The sequence below is a fragment of the Pantherophis guttatus genome, chromosome 18, assembly GCF_059756535.1.
Source record: "Pantherophis guttatus breed Tessera chromosome 18, ASM5975653v1, whole genome shotgun sequence".
NCBI classification, from domain to species: Eukaryota; Metazoa; Chordata; class Lepidosauria; order Squamata; family Colubridae; genus Pantherophis; species Pantherophis guttatus.
The window spans coordinates 2463744-2475757 of NC_142080.1; the positions used below are offsets into that span (position 1 = coordinate 2463744).

Genomic DNA, 12014 nt, shown 5'->3' on the forward strand with positions numbered 1-12014 from the left:
ATGGGAGTCAAATGCTGCAGCTGACCTGGACTTTATAGCGGTACGAGAGGTCCAGAGAATGGTAGGGGAAGGCTAAGGAGGAAGGGGTCAGCGTGATGGGAAGGTAGATCTTCATTTCTTGCTCGTGGCTGATGGGGGAGACAAAATAATCTTCCAAGCCGCTCTGCAGGCAGAATTTTAAAAAGATGGGGTGATTTTTTGGGGGGTGGGGGTGGGGGGAGGAGAGCAGCTTAAAGAAAGGCCTCGCATCATTAGAACCGGAGAATAATCTGCATTATTATCTAATTTGGTAAGGAAACGTCAGCAGGAAAACAACAGAGCTCGGAGCCCGCTCTCTCTCTCTCTCTCTCTCTTTCTTTCTTCCTTTTTCTTCCTTCCTTCCTATCTCTCTCTCTCTCTCTCTCTCTCTCTCTCTCTCTCTCTCTCTCTCTTTCTTCTTTCTTTCCTTCCTTCCCTTCCCTTCCTTTCCTTTCTCTTTCCTTCCTTTTCTTTTTTTTCTCCTCCCCTTCTCTTCCAGAAACCCCATTCCCTTCTAGCACTGAGGCTGTTAGCTATCTGGGTCATGAAATGTCTGCAAGAAAACCACCAAGCTCAGAGAGCATAAAAAGACCCCACAAAATAATCTATGAATCGGGCAAAATCATTTAAACAGCCCCGAGTTCTTTTTTTTTAGTTTACTTGGGTTAAATATTTTAATTAACTGTGCTAAATACATCAGGGTTGATCCCTTCCAAACCCACCATGCCTGGTTATTATTTTTTTTTAGTTTTTTTGAAAAATCCCAGGTCCACTTGGAGATCAAATGTGCTGAGTTGTCCCTCTTTAAAGTTATTTGAAGGATGACTTTCAAACTCAAGAACCCAAGCGAGGGAAAATCCCTTGGCTGGGGAAGAGCCTTTGGTTCCTACCTGGAGAAGAACAGACAGCAACATGGCTTTAATCACCGTCACGCCTTCCTTCAGGACCTGAACGATGTGATAGGAGCCATTTGCGGAAGACGTGAACTCCTCAAAATATTCCTGGGGAAACTGGTGAGTTATTCGGAGATTCTGGAAAGGCAAAATAATAATAATAATTATAATTGAAAAAGATCTTAGCAGGAAAAGGGAAAATCTAGCAGCAAGCCAGGGTGGAGGAAATGGAAATCTGAATGGCCTTCCTTAGAATGAGTTAGAAGAACAGAGTTGGAAGGGACCTTGGAGGTCTTCTAGTCCAACCCCCTGCTTCTCCTGGCAGCTCTGGGAACAGGCTCCAGCTGTTCTTCTCCCTCACTGATGTCTGACTCCGAAGGCAGCTGATAACTGTCAGACGGCCCTGGCTCCCTCTCTGCCTCCGACGCAGAGCCCTCATCACAGCCTTCCCCAGGACTGGCCCAGGTTCTTTCCCAACCTCCTCACTGTCCGAATCTGCTGCCAGATCCGCTGGCGGGTCACAACACAGAAGGTCACAAAATTGGCTTGGTCACGACGGACAGCCACGACGGGTAGATTCTATTAATTTGAAGTCTACCTGTACGCAAGTTTTCTCTTGACACCTACTCACGTCGGAGGGATAGACCTTGGTGCTCGACTTGTCAAAAACTTCGACTGTGATGGTGTATGTCCTCCTCACTTCTAAGACCCATCGATTCCCCGGCTGGACCGTGAAGCCTGCAAGGATGGTACGAGGAGAAGCTGAAGACAACGCATTTCTATCCGAAAGTCTTCATTCAGGGAGGAGAATCGATAGCTCATTAGGTGCCTTCAAGACCAAGGTTTCTTATTTTAAGATGGGGGGGGGGCTTCAATTCCCAGAATGAGCAGAATTAGCATGCTGGCTGGGGGATTCTGGGAGTTGAAGTCCATCCATTGTAAAGCATCCTGGGAGTTGAAGTTTACCCATCTTAAAGCAGGATTGGCTGGGGAATTCTGGGAGTTGGAAGTCCACTTAAAAATGGGTAAGGTTGAGAAACACGGTTCTTGATGGAGCCGCTGGAACATCAGGCTGAGTGTCCTTACCTAGAAACCCTGGTTCTACCACATATATGGTGCAGTTCGGAAGGCCTAGCGATCCCCGCATGTGGATGTCTGAATGCGCACATAAGGAACTCAGCTTTTGTTTTTTTTTTTCCCCCAACGGAAAGGGGGTGAAACAGAAGGGCAGAGGAGTTTCACGGCTAAGTTATACGTCTCCAGATCCCCCTGGAAGGGTAGGCTCAATGCAAAGGAAGGGGGATTTGGGTGAAGGGACAGACTCAGGAGGAGGGTGGCCATTTGCCCTTCAGCACAGTGGGGAAGGAAGGAAGGAAGGAAGGAAGGAAGGAAGGAAGGGAGAAAAAAGAGAAGGGAGGAAGAAAGGAAAGAAGGAAGAAAGAAAGGGAGGGAGAGAAGGAAGGAAGGGAGGGAGAAAAGAAGGAAAGAAAAAAGAGAAAGAAAGGAGAAGGAGTGAGGGAGAGAAGGAAGGAAGGAAGGAAGGAAGGAAGGAAGGAAGGAAGGAAGGAAGGAAGGAAGAAAAAAGAGAAGGGAGGAAGAAAGGAAAGAAGGAAGGAAGGAAGGAAGGGAGGGAGAGAAGAAAGGAAGAGAGGGAAAAAGAAGGAAAGAAAAGAGAGAAAAAAGAAAGAGAAGGAGGGAGGGAGAGAAGGAAGGAAGGAAGGAAGGAAGGGTCAGAGTCCACCAGAATTACCTCCAGCGACTGCTAACAAAGGATACTCTTATGGACAAAGGCCAGATTCACCTGGCCCAGCTGGAGGGCGGTGACGGTGGCTGTACCCGTGTCCAGTTGGGCCACCGGGAGAAAAAGAAACCCGTTTGGCGCTTTCACTTCATCCTGCAGCTCCAGCTCGTAGTGCTCCAGAGGCAGTTCAACCTCTGCAGGGAAAAAAAAGGGGGTTGGGGAACATTCTAGCAACATTGACGGACGAGCTGTTCCCCTGAAGCCAGTTTTCTTAGACATCCGACCCATTCCCAGCCTCAAACCAGCCTCCAGCTGCTTCGTCCAGGTGGGATCTGCAAGAGACATTCTTCTCTAGGGCGATTTTTTTTCTTCACTTGAGTTGCTTCCAGATCTGTGGGCTCCAACTCCCCAGAATTCCCCAGAGCTCTGCTGGCCGAGGAATTCTGGGGAGTTGGAAGTCCGCAGATTCTTCTTAAGGTTGGAAAAAGCCACTCTATCAAACACTCCTGCTCAGCGTACTCCCCTCAAAAAGCGCTCTGGGTTCCCAGGATGGATTTAACCATGGCTTAACAAACAAACCACACCTAGTTAGAAGCTGCCTAAGGCTAGCAGAGTTAAGACCACCAGCTTTTGAGAATCTCCTCCAAATCCCCAGGAAAGCAGTCTGCAGATTCCAGATGTTCCTCACTCACCCTGAACAAGCTTCGTGGGTCACCAAACACGTCAGGGACCCTTCTAAGCAACAGGCAGGGTGTGTGTGTGTGTATGACACCCCCCCCCGTCTGCTTTGCTGCCCCGAGCAACGTCCGAAGGGAATGGGGCGGTCGCAACGGCCTACCTGTGATCTTTCCCTGAACTATTTTGCCAACTCTGTATTTGATATAAGCTCCCACTAGCAGGAAGACATCGTAGGAAGGCATAAGGAAAATATTCTCCAAAACCAAGAGGCGCACCAAAGCCGCGGCAACTTTCTGGGCGACGGGAAGGAGGGAGGAACAAAGCAGAGACTTGAGACGGGGCTTCCCAGCCCCCACCGGTTCGGGGGAAATGGGCAGAGCGGTCGAGGGCACTCTCGGTTTAACCAAGGGGGTCGGTCCCTGGCTGACCCTGCCTTGCCACTGACACCCCCCACCCCCGGGCCCCTCATCTGTCTTACCCACCTTGTAAACAGGCTCCTGGATTCGGACCTTGATGACGGCCGCCCCGGTTTTGATTCCCGAGACCAAAATCCTGTCGCCCTGTTTCTCCTCCGTTTCCATCTGGACAATGTAGTCGGGTGGGGAGTATTCCGCCTCTGAGTATTTTAAAATCCTGGAGAAGAAAAAAAAAAACAGGTTTCAGAGGAGACAAAACACACAGCTCCTGCAATCAGTTGAACATTTCTCCATCCGTCTGTCCATCATATCTATCTATCTATCTATCTATCTATCTATCTATCTATCTATCTATCATCTACCTACCTACCTACCTACCTACCTATCTACATCTATCCATCCATCCATCCACCTACCTACCTATATTTATCTACCTACCTACATCTATGTAATCTATCAGTCCTATCTATCTATCTATCTATCTATCTATCTATCTATCTATCTATCTATCATCTATCTATCTATCTACATCTATTCAAGCATTCATCCATCCATCCATCCACCTACCTACCTATATTTATCTACCTACCTACATCTATGTAATCTATCAGTCCTATCTATCTATCTATCTATCTATCTATCTATCATCTATCTATCTACCTACCTACCCATCCATCCATCCACCAACCCATCTATCATCCATCTATCTATCTATCTATCTATCTATCTATCTATCTATCTATCTATCTATCTATCTATCTGCTTATCTGTTCTACCTTAAGTTTGCTGACAAACTTAACCTGGTTTAACAGGCATTTTGTTCCCAGGATCACAGGCATCTCATAACAAAAGGAGTGTCTATAATTTTTTAAAATTAATTTTTGCTATCTGTTACAAAAATCATTATCAAGACTTTTTAAACTTGACTCTGCTTCTGGTGATCCTGCCACCACCTATCGCAGAGTTGATTTGCCCTCAAGCTCAGGATTTCGCCTGACCTTATTTTCTTCGAGAGTTCCAGGTTTTCCATTTCGTCGTCCTTGGCGACGCTCCACTCAAATTCCAGCCCTTCCAAGCTGCTGAAGGTATTCCCTGCAGAGAGAGAAAGACGAGTAAGGGCTTGCGGCCATAATAAATGTGATGGCCATCCGGTATACTTCATTCCGAGTGGCTGAATTTTTAAGAAACACCCCTACACCCCCTCCCCAAAGGTAGAGTAGATTCTTTTTCTCCCTGGTACCCAAAGCACCACAATGAAGGTACCAGGCAGGTAAAATGGCCTTTCAGTGAGACCTGAAAGCCAAGAGAAAAAGACACGGCTGAAATCTGCCCAATTCAGACGACTGGGAAGGTGGATTACAGAAAGGGTTTGGGTGATCATCTCTGGGCCGGGGAGGATCTGGATCAAGCACCTTCGGCATCTAAAGCTCGGACGCTCAGCTCCAAGGGAGAATCTTCCACATAGATCTCTCGAGTCCGCGAGACAATTTCAACCTGTTCGATCAGATCCACGATGATGTCACAACGGAGCAAGTGGCCCGTCACTGGAAAAACCAACCACAAAAGTCGTGTCTCCTTTTTCTCGGCTGCCAGCCGGCAAAAACAGGGTGAAGCCGTCAACCCGACAAAACCACGTCTTTAATCGTCTCGAATCTCATCTCGGAACCTTTTAAATCTTTGATTTAGAGGATAGGTCCCCAACGGTCTGTGACAGAGCTGGACAGTCCCTTGTCTGAAATGGTCTAGGACAGGGGTCTGCAACCTTCAAAACTCAAAGAGCCATTTGGACCCGTTTCCCACAGAAAAGAAAACACCGGGAGCCACAAAACCCTTCCCTGTGCCTGACTATTCCTCGAGCGGCCACAAAACTAGCATACGTAGTTGAATGAAACGTTGTTTTCTTCTGAAACTTTTCTTTTCTTGGATTTATCTACCGGGGGTTGAAAAGCTCAATAAATTGCGTGCCAGTGGGTGTCACACACTGGTGATTGTGACGCATATTTTGAGTGACCGGGAGCCGCAGCAGAGGGGTGAAATAGCCACATGAGGCTCCAGAGTCACAGATTGCTGACCTCCAGTATAGGATCTCTAAATATCTATGGAGATTCCATTTCGCTTCTCATCCAGGAAGGTTCTTCAGCTCTGACCCCCATCTAGTCAGAGCTGAAGAAGCTTCCTGGATGAGAAGCGAAACGTCTTCAAAGAAAAAAAAAAGGAAAGTCCAGTTGCCTCTTGAGAAAAAAAGCACCTTTGGGACCAAGGAGAGTTTAGACAGTCAATTGTCTGGAAAGAGTCTCCTGCTTGAGCAGGCAGGCAGCTGGACTAGAAGACTTCCAAGGTCCCTTCCTGCTCCATTCTGATTCAGTTTCTGTTTTTTCCTGTCTCTGAATTGATAAAGATCCCAACTAGCCAGCTGGCCAGGAAAAGTCTCCTTTCAGAAGGAGACAAACACACAAACACACAGACAAACACACAAGACATCCTCTCTGATCTTGGAAAACCAAGAGCTGAAGCTAAACATCGCTGACGGGGGTTTCTGTCAATTGCTCTGAATGCTCAACAGAGGTCGCTGGACACAATGGCAAACCTATCCCGTCAGCCACGTCCGGCTGTTGGCCAAAGAGCTGGCAACTGGCCACCTCTCTGAGAGAGGGCAGGTCAAGCAACCAACCCGGAGGGGATTTTTTAATGTTCTTTTTTTTTAACCCTTTTAATGCTGTAGAGCAGAGGTCTTCAAACTTGGCAGCTTGTGGACTTCGCAAACTTGTGGACTTCAACTCCCAGAATTCTCCAGCCAGCATAGCTTTCCACCAATCGGAATTCTTTTAACTAATGGGGTCCGCAGAGTTCCCCTTTGGCTTCCTGTGTCCACCTACCTGTCTCCTCTGCTATGATCACACTGGCTAGCTTTGTGGCCTGCAGAGAGCGGGTGGTGAGCAGCGCTTTCTGCGAGCAGAGAGTCCCGTTCTCGTAGATCGGCTCAATGGTGACCATGTCATGGCGGGTTGAGTACCTACAGGGCAGAATAGGAGATGCTTAGACTTCCCTCTTTCCACACCAGCTTGGCAACGACCAGTAACCCCTCATCCTCCCTCCCGCCCTCCCAGTTGCTCTTCTCAGCCGTTGCTGGTCTAGACTGGACTTCGGGCAGCAGCATTTGAGACTGGGAGCTGATTCCCATCGTCAGCCAACTTCTCAACGACAGTCAAAACCCAGTCGGTGTCTCCTCTCTGCTACTCCTCCCTTGTATAAGAGAGGATGAATTTATGGATGAAATAAAATCAAGCTCCTTCAAACAGTATTTTAAGGAACGAAGACACCTCTGTGGCCAGATAATGTTCCGTGGCCACATTCCGCTTAGCAATAAACCCACCGACCTCAACTAATTCTAATGCTATTAGGCTTGTTAAATTTTGGCAATAGAAATTCCCACCCATCCACAATCTTGGATGAATTAGCAATAGAGGGTTTTTTTTTTTCCTTTCAATTTTGGATAAATTAGTAACTACAATGAATTCCCAACCCCCTTTTTCAATTTATTTATTTATTACATGTATTTATATTTATAATTTTCCAAAGGTGCTTTTTCAGGAGGCATCTTTCTTCATCTTCAGTGGTTTAGCGATAACAGTAGATCGTGGGTTTTTTTTTTCAGTTACGGATGACTTATTCATAACAATGTCTCTTCAATCCTGGATGAATTAGCAATAGCGGTGGATTTCCCCCTCCCAATTCTGGATGTATAATTAATAACATTTTTCCAATTCTGAATGAATTTGCCATAGCAGTAATTTCCCTTCCCCACCCCCTCAATTCTGGATGAATTATTAATACTTTTTCAATCTTGCATTAATAACTTTTTCCAATCCTGAATGAACTGAATAGATTTTTGTTTTCAATTCTGGATGAAGTATTAATACTTATTCAATCTTACATATTTTTCCAATTCTGGACAAATTAGCCCTACCAGTAATTTTTTCCCAATTATTACTACTTTTTCAATCTTGAATTAATAGTTTCCCCCCCCCATTATGAATGAATTAACAATAGTAGATTTTTAAAACTTTTAAAAAACTTTTTTCAATCCTCAATGAATTGAATAGATTCTTTTTCAATTCTGGATGAAGTATTAATACTTATTCAACCTTGGATAGTTTTCCAATTCTGAATACCTTAATAATAGCATTTTTTTTTTTAATTCTTGAATTTTTTTAAAAAAAAATTGGATTAATTAGCAAAAAAATCCCCCCCTTCCCCAGTTCTGGCTGTATTAGCAATAGCATCGCTTTACTTAACAGTCCTCTTACTTCCGGATCGTCGCCCCGCCCCATTTCGTGACGTCACCCCTCCTCCATTTCGCCCCTCCCCGCGAGGCCCCGCCCCCTCACCAAGAATAACAACCGCCCTCAGCGCCCAGCACGAAGGGCACCCGCTTATCCCGGCTGAAGGGCAGCAACACTTTCGGCACGTTCAGCTTGTAGGCCCCCGCGGGCCCCGTCAGAAGAGCCACGGCGAGGAAGAAAAGCGGTGGCGGCGGAACCCGACCCGGCCGGGAAACCGCCCTCATCTTCGAAAGGAGCCCGGTGGCGGCGGCGGCTCGAAAAATGGCGGCCTAAAAGCGTTGCTCTTCGAGCGAGCGCGCGTTGCCCTTGTGCGCATGCGCCGCCTGGCCGCGTTCTTAGCCTCGCGCTTGGTTTCTTCGGTCTGCGCGTGCGCACCTCGCCCTTCTTCGCCTCGTGGTCTTCTAAAGCGTGGGAAAAAGACACGCTTCCTCGCGCTTGCGCCTGCGCGGACTCCAAGGAATTTATACATTGGATTTCAATTGGAGGGGCAGCCACGAGAAACCGGCCATCTCTTGAGCTGCAATACTGCAGACGACCAAGAGAGGGCAGCTGGGGACATCCTAAAAAACCCTGGCCTTGGCTGCCATCTAGCGGTGGTGCCAAGACTTGCAATGCAAAACAAATAAAAATTCAATGCAATATGTGGCCAATCTAAAAATTGTGGTGAACTCCAAATTTTGGGGGTTGGTTAATTCCTACCCTTATGGCGTAATGAGAGTCCCTTGGACTGTAGGCGATCCAACCGGTCAGTCCTAGAGGAGATCAACCCCAACTGCTCTTTAGAAGGCCAGATCCTGAAGATGAAACTCAAATACTTTGGACACCTAATGAGAAGGACGGACTCTCTGGAGAAGAGCCTAATGCTGGGAAAGATTGAGGGCAAAAGAAGAAAGGGACAAGAGAACAAGGTGGCTGGATGGAGTCACTGAAGCAGTCGGCGTGAGCTTCAATGGACTCCAGAGGATGGTAGAGGACAGGAAGGCTGGAGGAACGTTGTCCATGGGGTCATGATGAGTCGGACATGACTTCGCTATTAACAAATGGCATAATGGCAGTGTTGGTAGCCCCTGAATTAGCTGGGTTGTCTCAACACGTCGACCCCAAACTTGGGTTGATAAAACGGTGAACATGTTGGGCGGAACCACCAATGACCTAACTTGATGGGAGCTTCTGTGTGGTTGTGTGAATTTAACGAAGACAGTCTGGTTGTTGACTTAAAAGATATCACTTAAGATTGGCAAATAAAATCAATTTCATGACCTTCCCTCCTGATTTCTCACACAGATGGGGGCTGTCACAAGCTGCCTTCACCCTAAACATTGATTGGATGAGCAAACTACAATTAAACCAAGTTTATCCCGTACAGTTGGGTCGTCACAACCCCAAAACTCAATATATGAATGCTACACAAAGGGCAGGGCAGGTGGGACCGGCTCAGGGCAACCTCACCACCCAGCCAGTCCAACCTTAATTCAACAACAGCCACCGCTACCTTGATTTCCTGTGCCAGAAGAGGCAGCTAAACACAAACCCTGATAGCCCTCCACTTAACAGTTCATTTAGTGACCGTTCAAAGTTACATCATCACTGGAATTTTAAAAAGGACCATTTTAAACACAACCATTGCAGCTCACATGATGGAGTGGTGCAGTGACGATCAGGAGACTCTGAGTTCAATCCTAGATAGAGGCAGATATTTCTCTCTCTGGGAACAATGAGAATATATCTGATGAACAAAACTCCGCATTGGTGACAGGAAAGGCATCCGGCCAGTCTGCTAGCTCCATTAAATTGCCCAGACTCCACCCCGCAAGGGATTATGGGGTCGTTAAATGATGATTGCAGCTCACGTGATAAAAAAAATTCAGACGCTTGGCAACTGACTCATATTTATGACCGTTACTATGTCCCGAGGTCACGTGATCCCCTTTTGTGACCACCTGACGAGCAAAGCCAACGGGGAAATCCGGTTTCACTTCGCAGCCGTCTTACTATTTTAACAACTGCAGTGATCCACTTATCAACTGTATCGAAAAAGGTCGCAAAATGGGGGACTCACTTCAGTGTCTCAGCAAAAGACATTTTGGGCGCAGCTGTGGTCGTAAGCAGAGGACTAACTGTACTGAACACCACCAGCCCCAGTGAAAAGAATGACATAGAATGTGAAGGATGTGTGTTTTTGTTATATATTTTTTTATGCATCATGTACACGGAAGATGGCACTTAATTTGGTTGTACGAGGTGCAATGACAATAAAGTAAACTAAACTGAAATCCTAGTAAAAGAAATCACAAAAGAGCAGAGGGAATGTTTCTGTTTATTATTCAAAAAAAAAAAAGAGACAATAAAAGACCCAAGCTTTATTTTTTTAGTATCAAAACACTTGATATAATTTCCTTACTCCTCCCTCCCTCCCCCCCCCACCTCAAATACACACACTGGCTTTGAAAAGCCATGGCAGCGTATACAGTATTTCTCCTATGACACCCCAAAAGGCCTATACAGAGATGCGTTTAAAAAAAATAACACAACCTTTAGGGGATCAAATTTTGAGAGTACAGAGTGTATCCCCCCCATACATCCAGTTTCTCTTCAAGACAGAACGATCAGCTCCCGACTAGAAACAGGACAGGAGAGGGGGAGGGAAAAACTCCCCCTCGTATTCAGGAGCACCCCAAAAAGTTACAAGCCTCTCTCCCTCACAAAAACCCCTTACGCACGGAACACCAAGCACCCAGAAACTTAAACCTAAGTGGGGAAGAAAACGTGGGTTATTCGGATATAGTGTTTTCCTCGAAGTGTCAAGAAATATAAGTGCAGAAAAGAAAGAGCGAAGGAGCTTAAGAACGATTTACATGGGTTTAAAGAAAAGGAAACTTAAAAAAAACAAAAACAGACACACGGACTCCCGATTATGGTTTTTCTTTTAAACACACTTCTTTTGCCCCCCCTCCCCCAAGCTGGAAAAAAGGTTATAAAAACACAGATTAAAACAGCAGCGGAGAAAGCACATTCAGCCCAACTTATTTCCTAAAAAACGCCGAATCTAAATATTCAAAAAAAGGGGGAAAAAATGGAAGAAAGGGGAGAGAAATGAGGGAAGGGGCTGGTGCTTCCTTCCGGAAGTGAATGTTTCCCTGGTTAGCGGACGCCGCAAAAGCTTTGCTGGTTGTTCAGACAAACGACGACAGGATTTAAGATTATTCCATCCATCCAATCGGGCCCTGTCCCCAATTCGGCAGGCGAACAAAACAGCGCATCAATTAAAAAGCTGCGTGGTTTCGACATTGTGCACTGGGGGTGGGGGGGAGCCTGCACAATACGTGTTCGGGAAAGGAGGAACGTTAACCCGAAACACACATATAATTTCATGCCTTAAAAGGGTGCATTTCAGTCGCTCGCTCCCTTCAAATTCTTCCACGGGGGGGGGGGGGAATAGGAGGTTGCCTATTTTTCCTTCCTTCCTTCCTTCTGGCTAAACATTTGGACAAGGAAGAAAAAATAAATAAAAGCAGGGCAGAGGCTTTTAAGTTAAGTTGGCCCCCAAGCATTAGGAATGTAATTTATATATGACACTTTTTTTCCCCCCTCGCCAGAGTTAGAGTTCAATTTTCTGGTTATTATTTTTCCCCCTTGAAAAAAAGAAAAAAGAAAAAAAAGAACAGAGCTGAACTCGGCAGAGAATCGCTGCTCGGGGAGGGGCCGTGGGGTGGAGAGAAAGGGCGGGAGGGGTCTGCCGTCGGCCCCCCCACTTTTTTTTTACATGTCGTTCAGATCGAGCAGGGTCTGGTCCAACATCCGTTGTGTGCAGAGATGTTCCTCTTTGGTGCATTTCAGCTTATCTGGAAGGAAGGACAGAAAATGTTAAGAGGGCTCCGAGATTAGTGGCATTCGTTTCCCCACCCCCTACCCCCCCGAAAAATAG

General features: G+C 46.4%; 2 protein-coding genes across 10 annotated transcripts in view; both read right to left on the minus strand.

Moving 5' to 3' along the window:
• The window catches only part of NUP210L (nucleoporin 210 like), a 31855-nt gene extending 21584 nt beyond the window's left edge, over window positions 1-10271 (minus strand). Inside the window, exons 1-11 of one of the 2 annotated variants that reach the window (XM_060681993.2) lie at window positions 8135-10271; window positions 6623-6759; window positions 5159-5290; window positions 4745-4838; window positions 3813-3963; window positions 3491-3623; window positions 2688-2846; window positions 1998-2066; window positions 1543-1649; window positions 909-1049; window positions 26-163 (exon numbers count right to left, since the gene is read on the minus strand). In XM_060681993.2, coding sequence (XP_060537976.2) covers window positions 26-163; window positions 909-1049; window positions 1543-1649; window positions 1998-2066; window positions 2688-2846; window positions 3491-3623; window positions 3813-3963; window positions 4745-4838; window positions 5159-5290; window positions 6623-6759; window positions 8135-8313 — 1440 coding nt within the window. In that variant the 5' untranslated portion in view covers window positions 8314-10271. Of the gene's footprint in view, window positions 1-25; window positions 164-908; window positions 1050-1542; window positions 1650-1997; window positions 2067-2687; window positions 2847-3490; window positions 3624-3812; window positions 3964-4744; window positions 4839-5158; window positions 5291-6622; window positions 6760-8134 lie in introns of those variants that run through there. The other variant, XM_087881334.1, reaches the window with a different exon arrangement.
• Window positions 10272-10388: 117 nt separating this feature from the next.
• The window catches only part of TPM3 (tropomyosin 3), a 41877-nt gene continuing 40251 nt past the window's right edge, over window positions 10389-12014 (minus strand). For all 8 annotated transcript variants that reach the window (XM_087881339.1, XM_087881338.1, XM_087881336.1 and 5 more), the window contains one exon: window positions 10389-11931. In XM_087881339.1, the coding sequence (XP_087737465.1) occupies window positions 11928-11931 (4 nt within the window). In that variant the 3' untranslated portion in view covers window positions 10389-11927. The remainder of the gene's footprint in view (window positions 11932-12014) is intronic.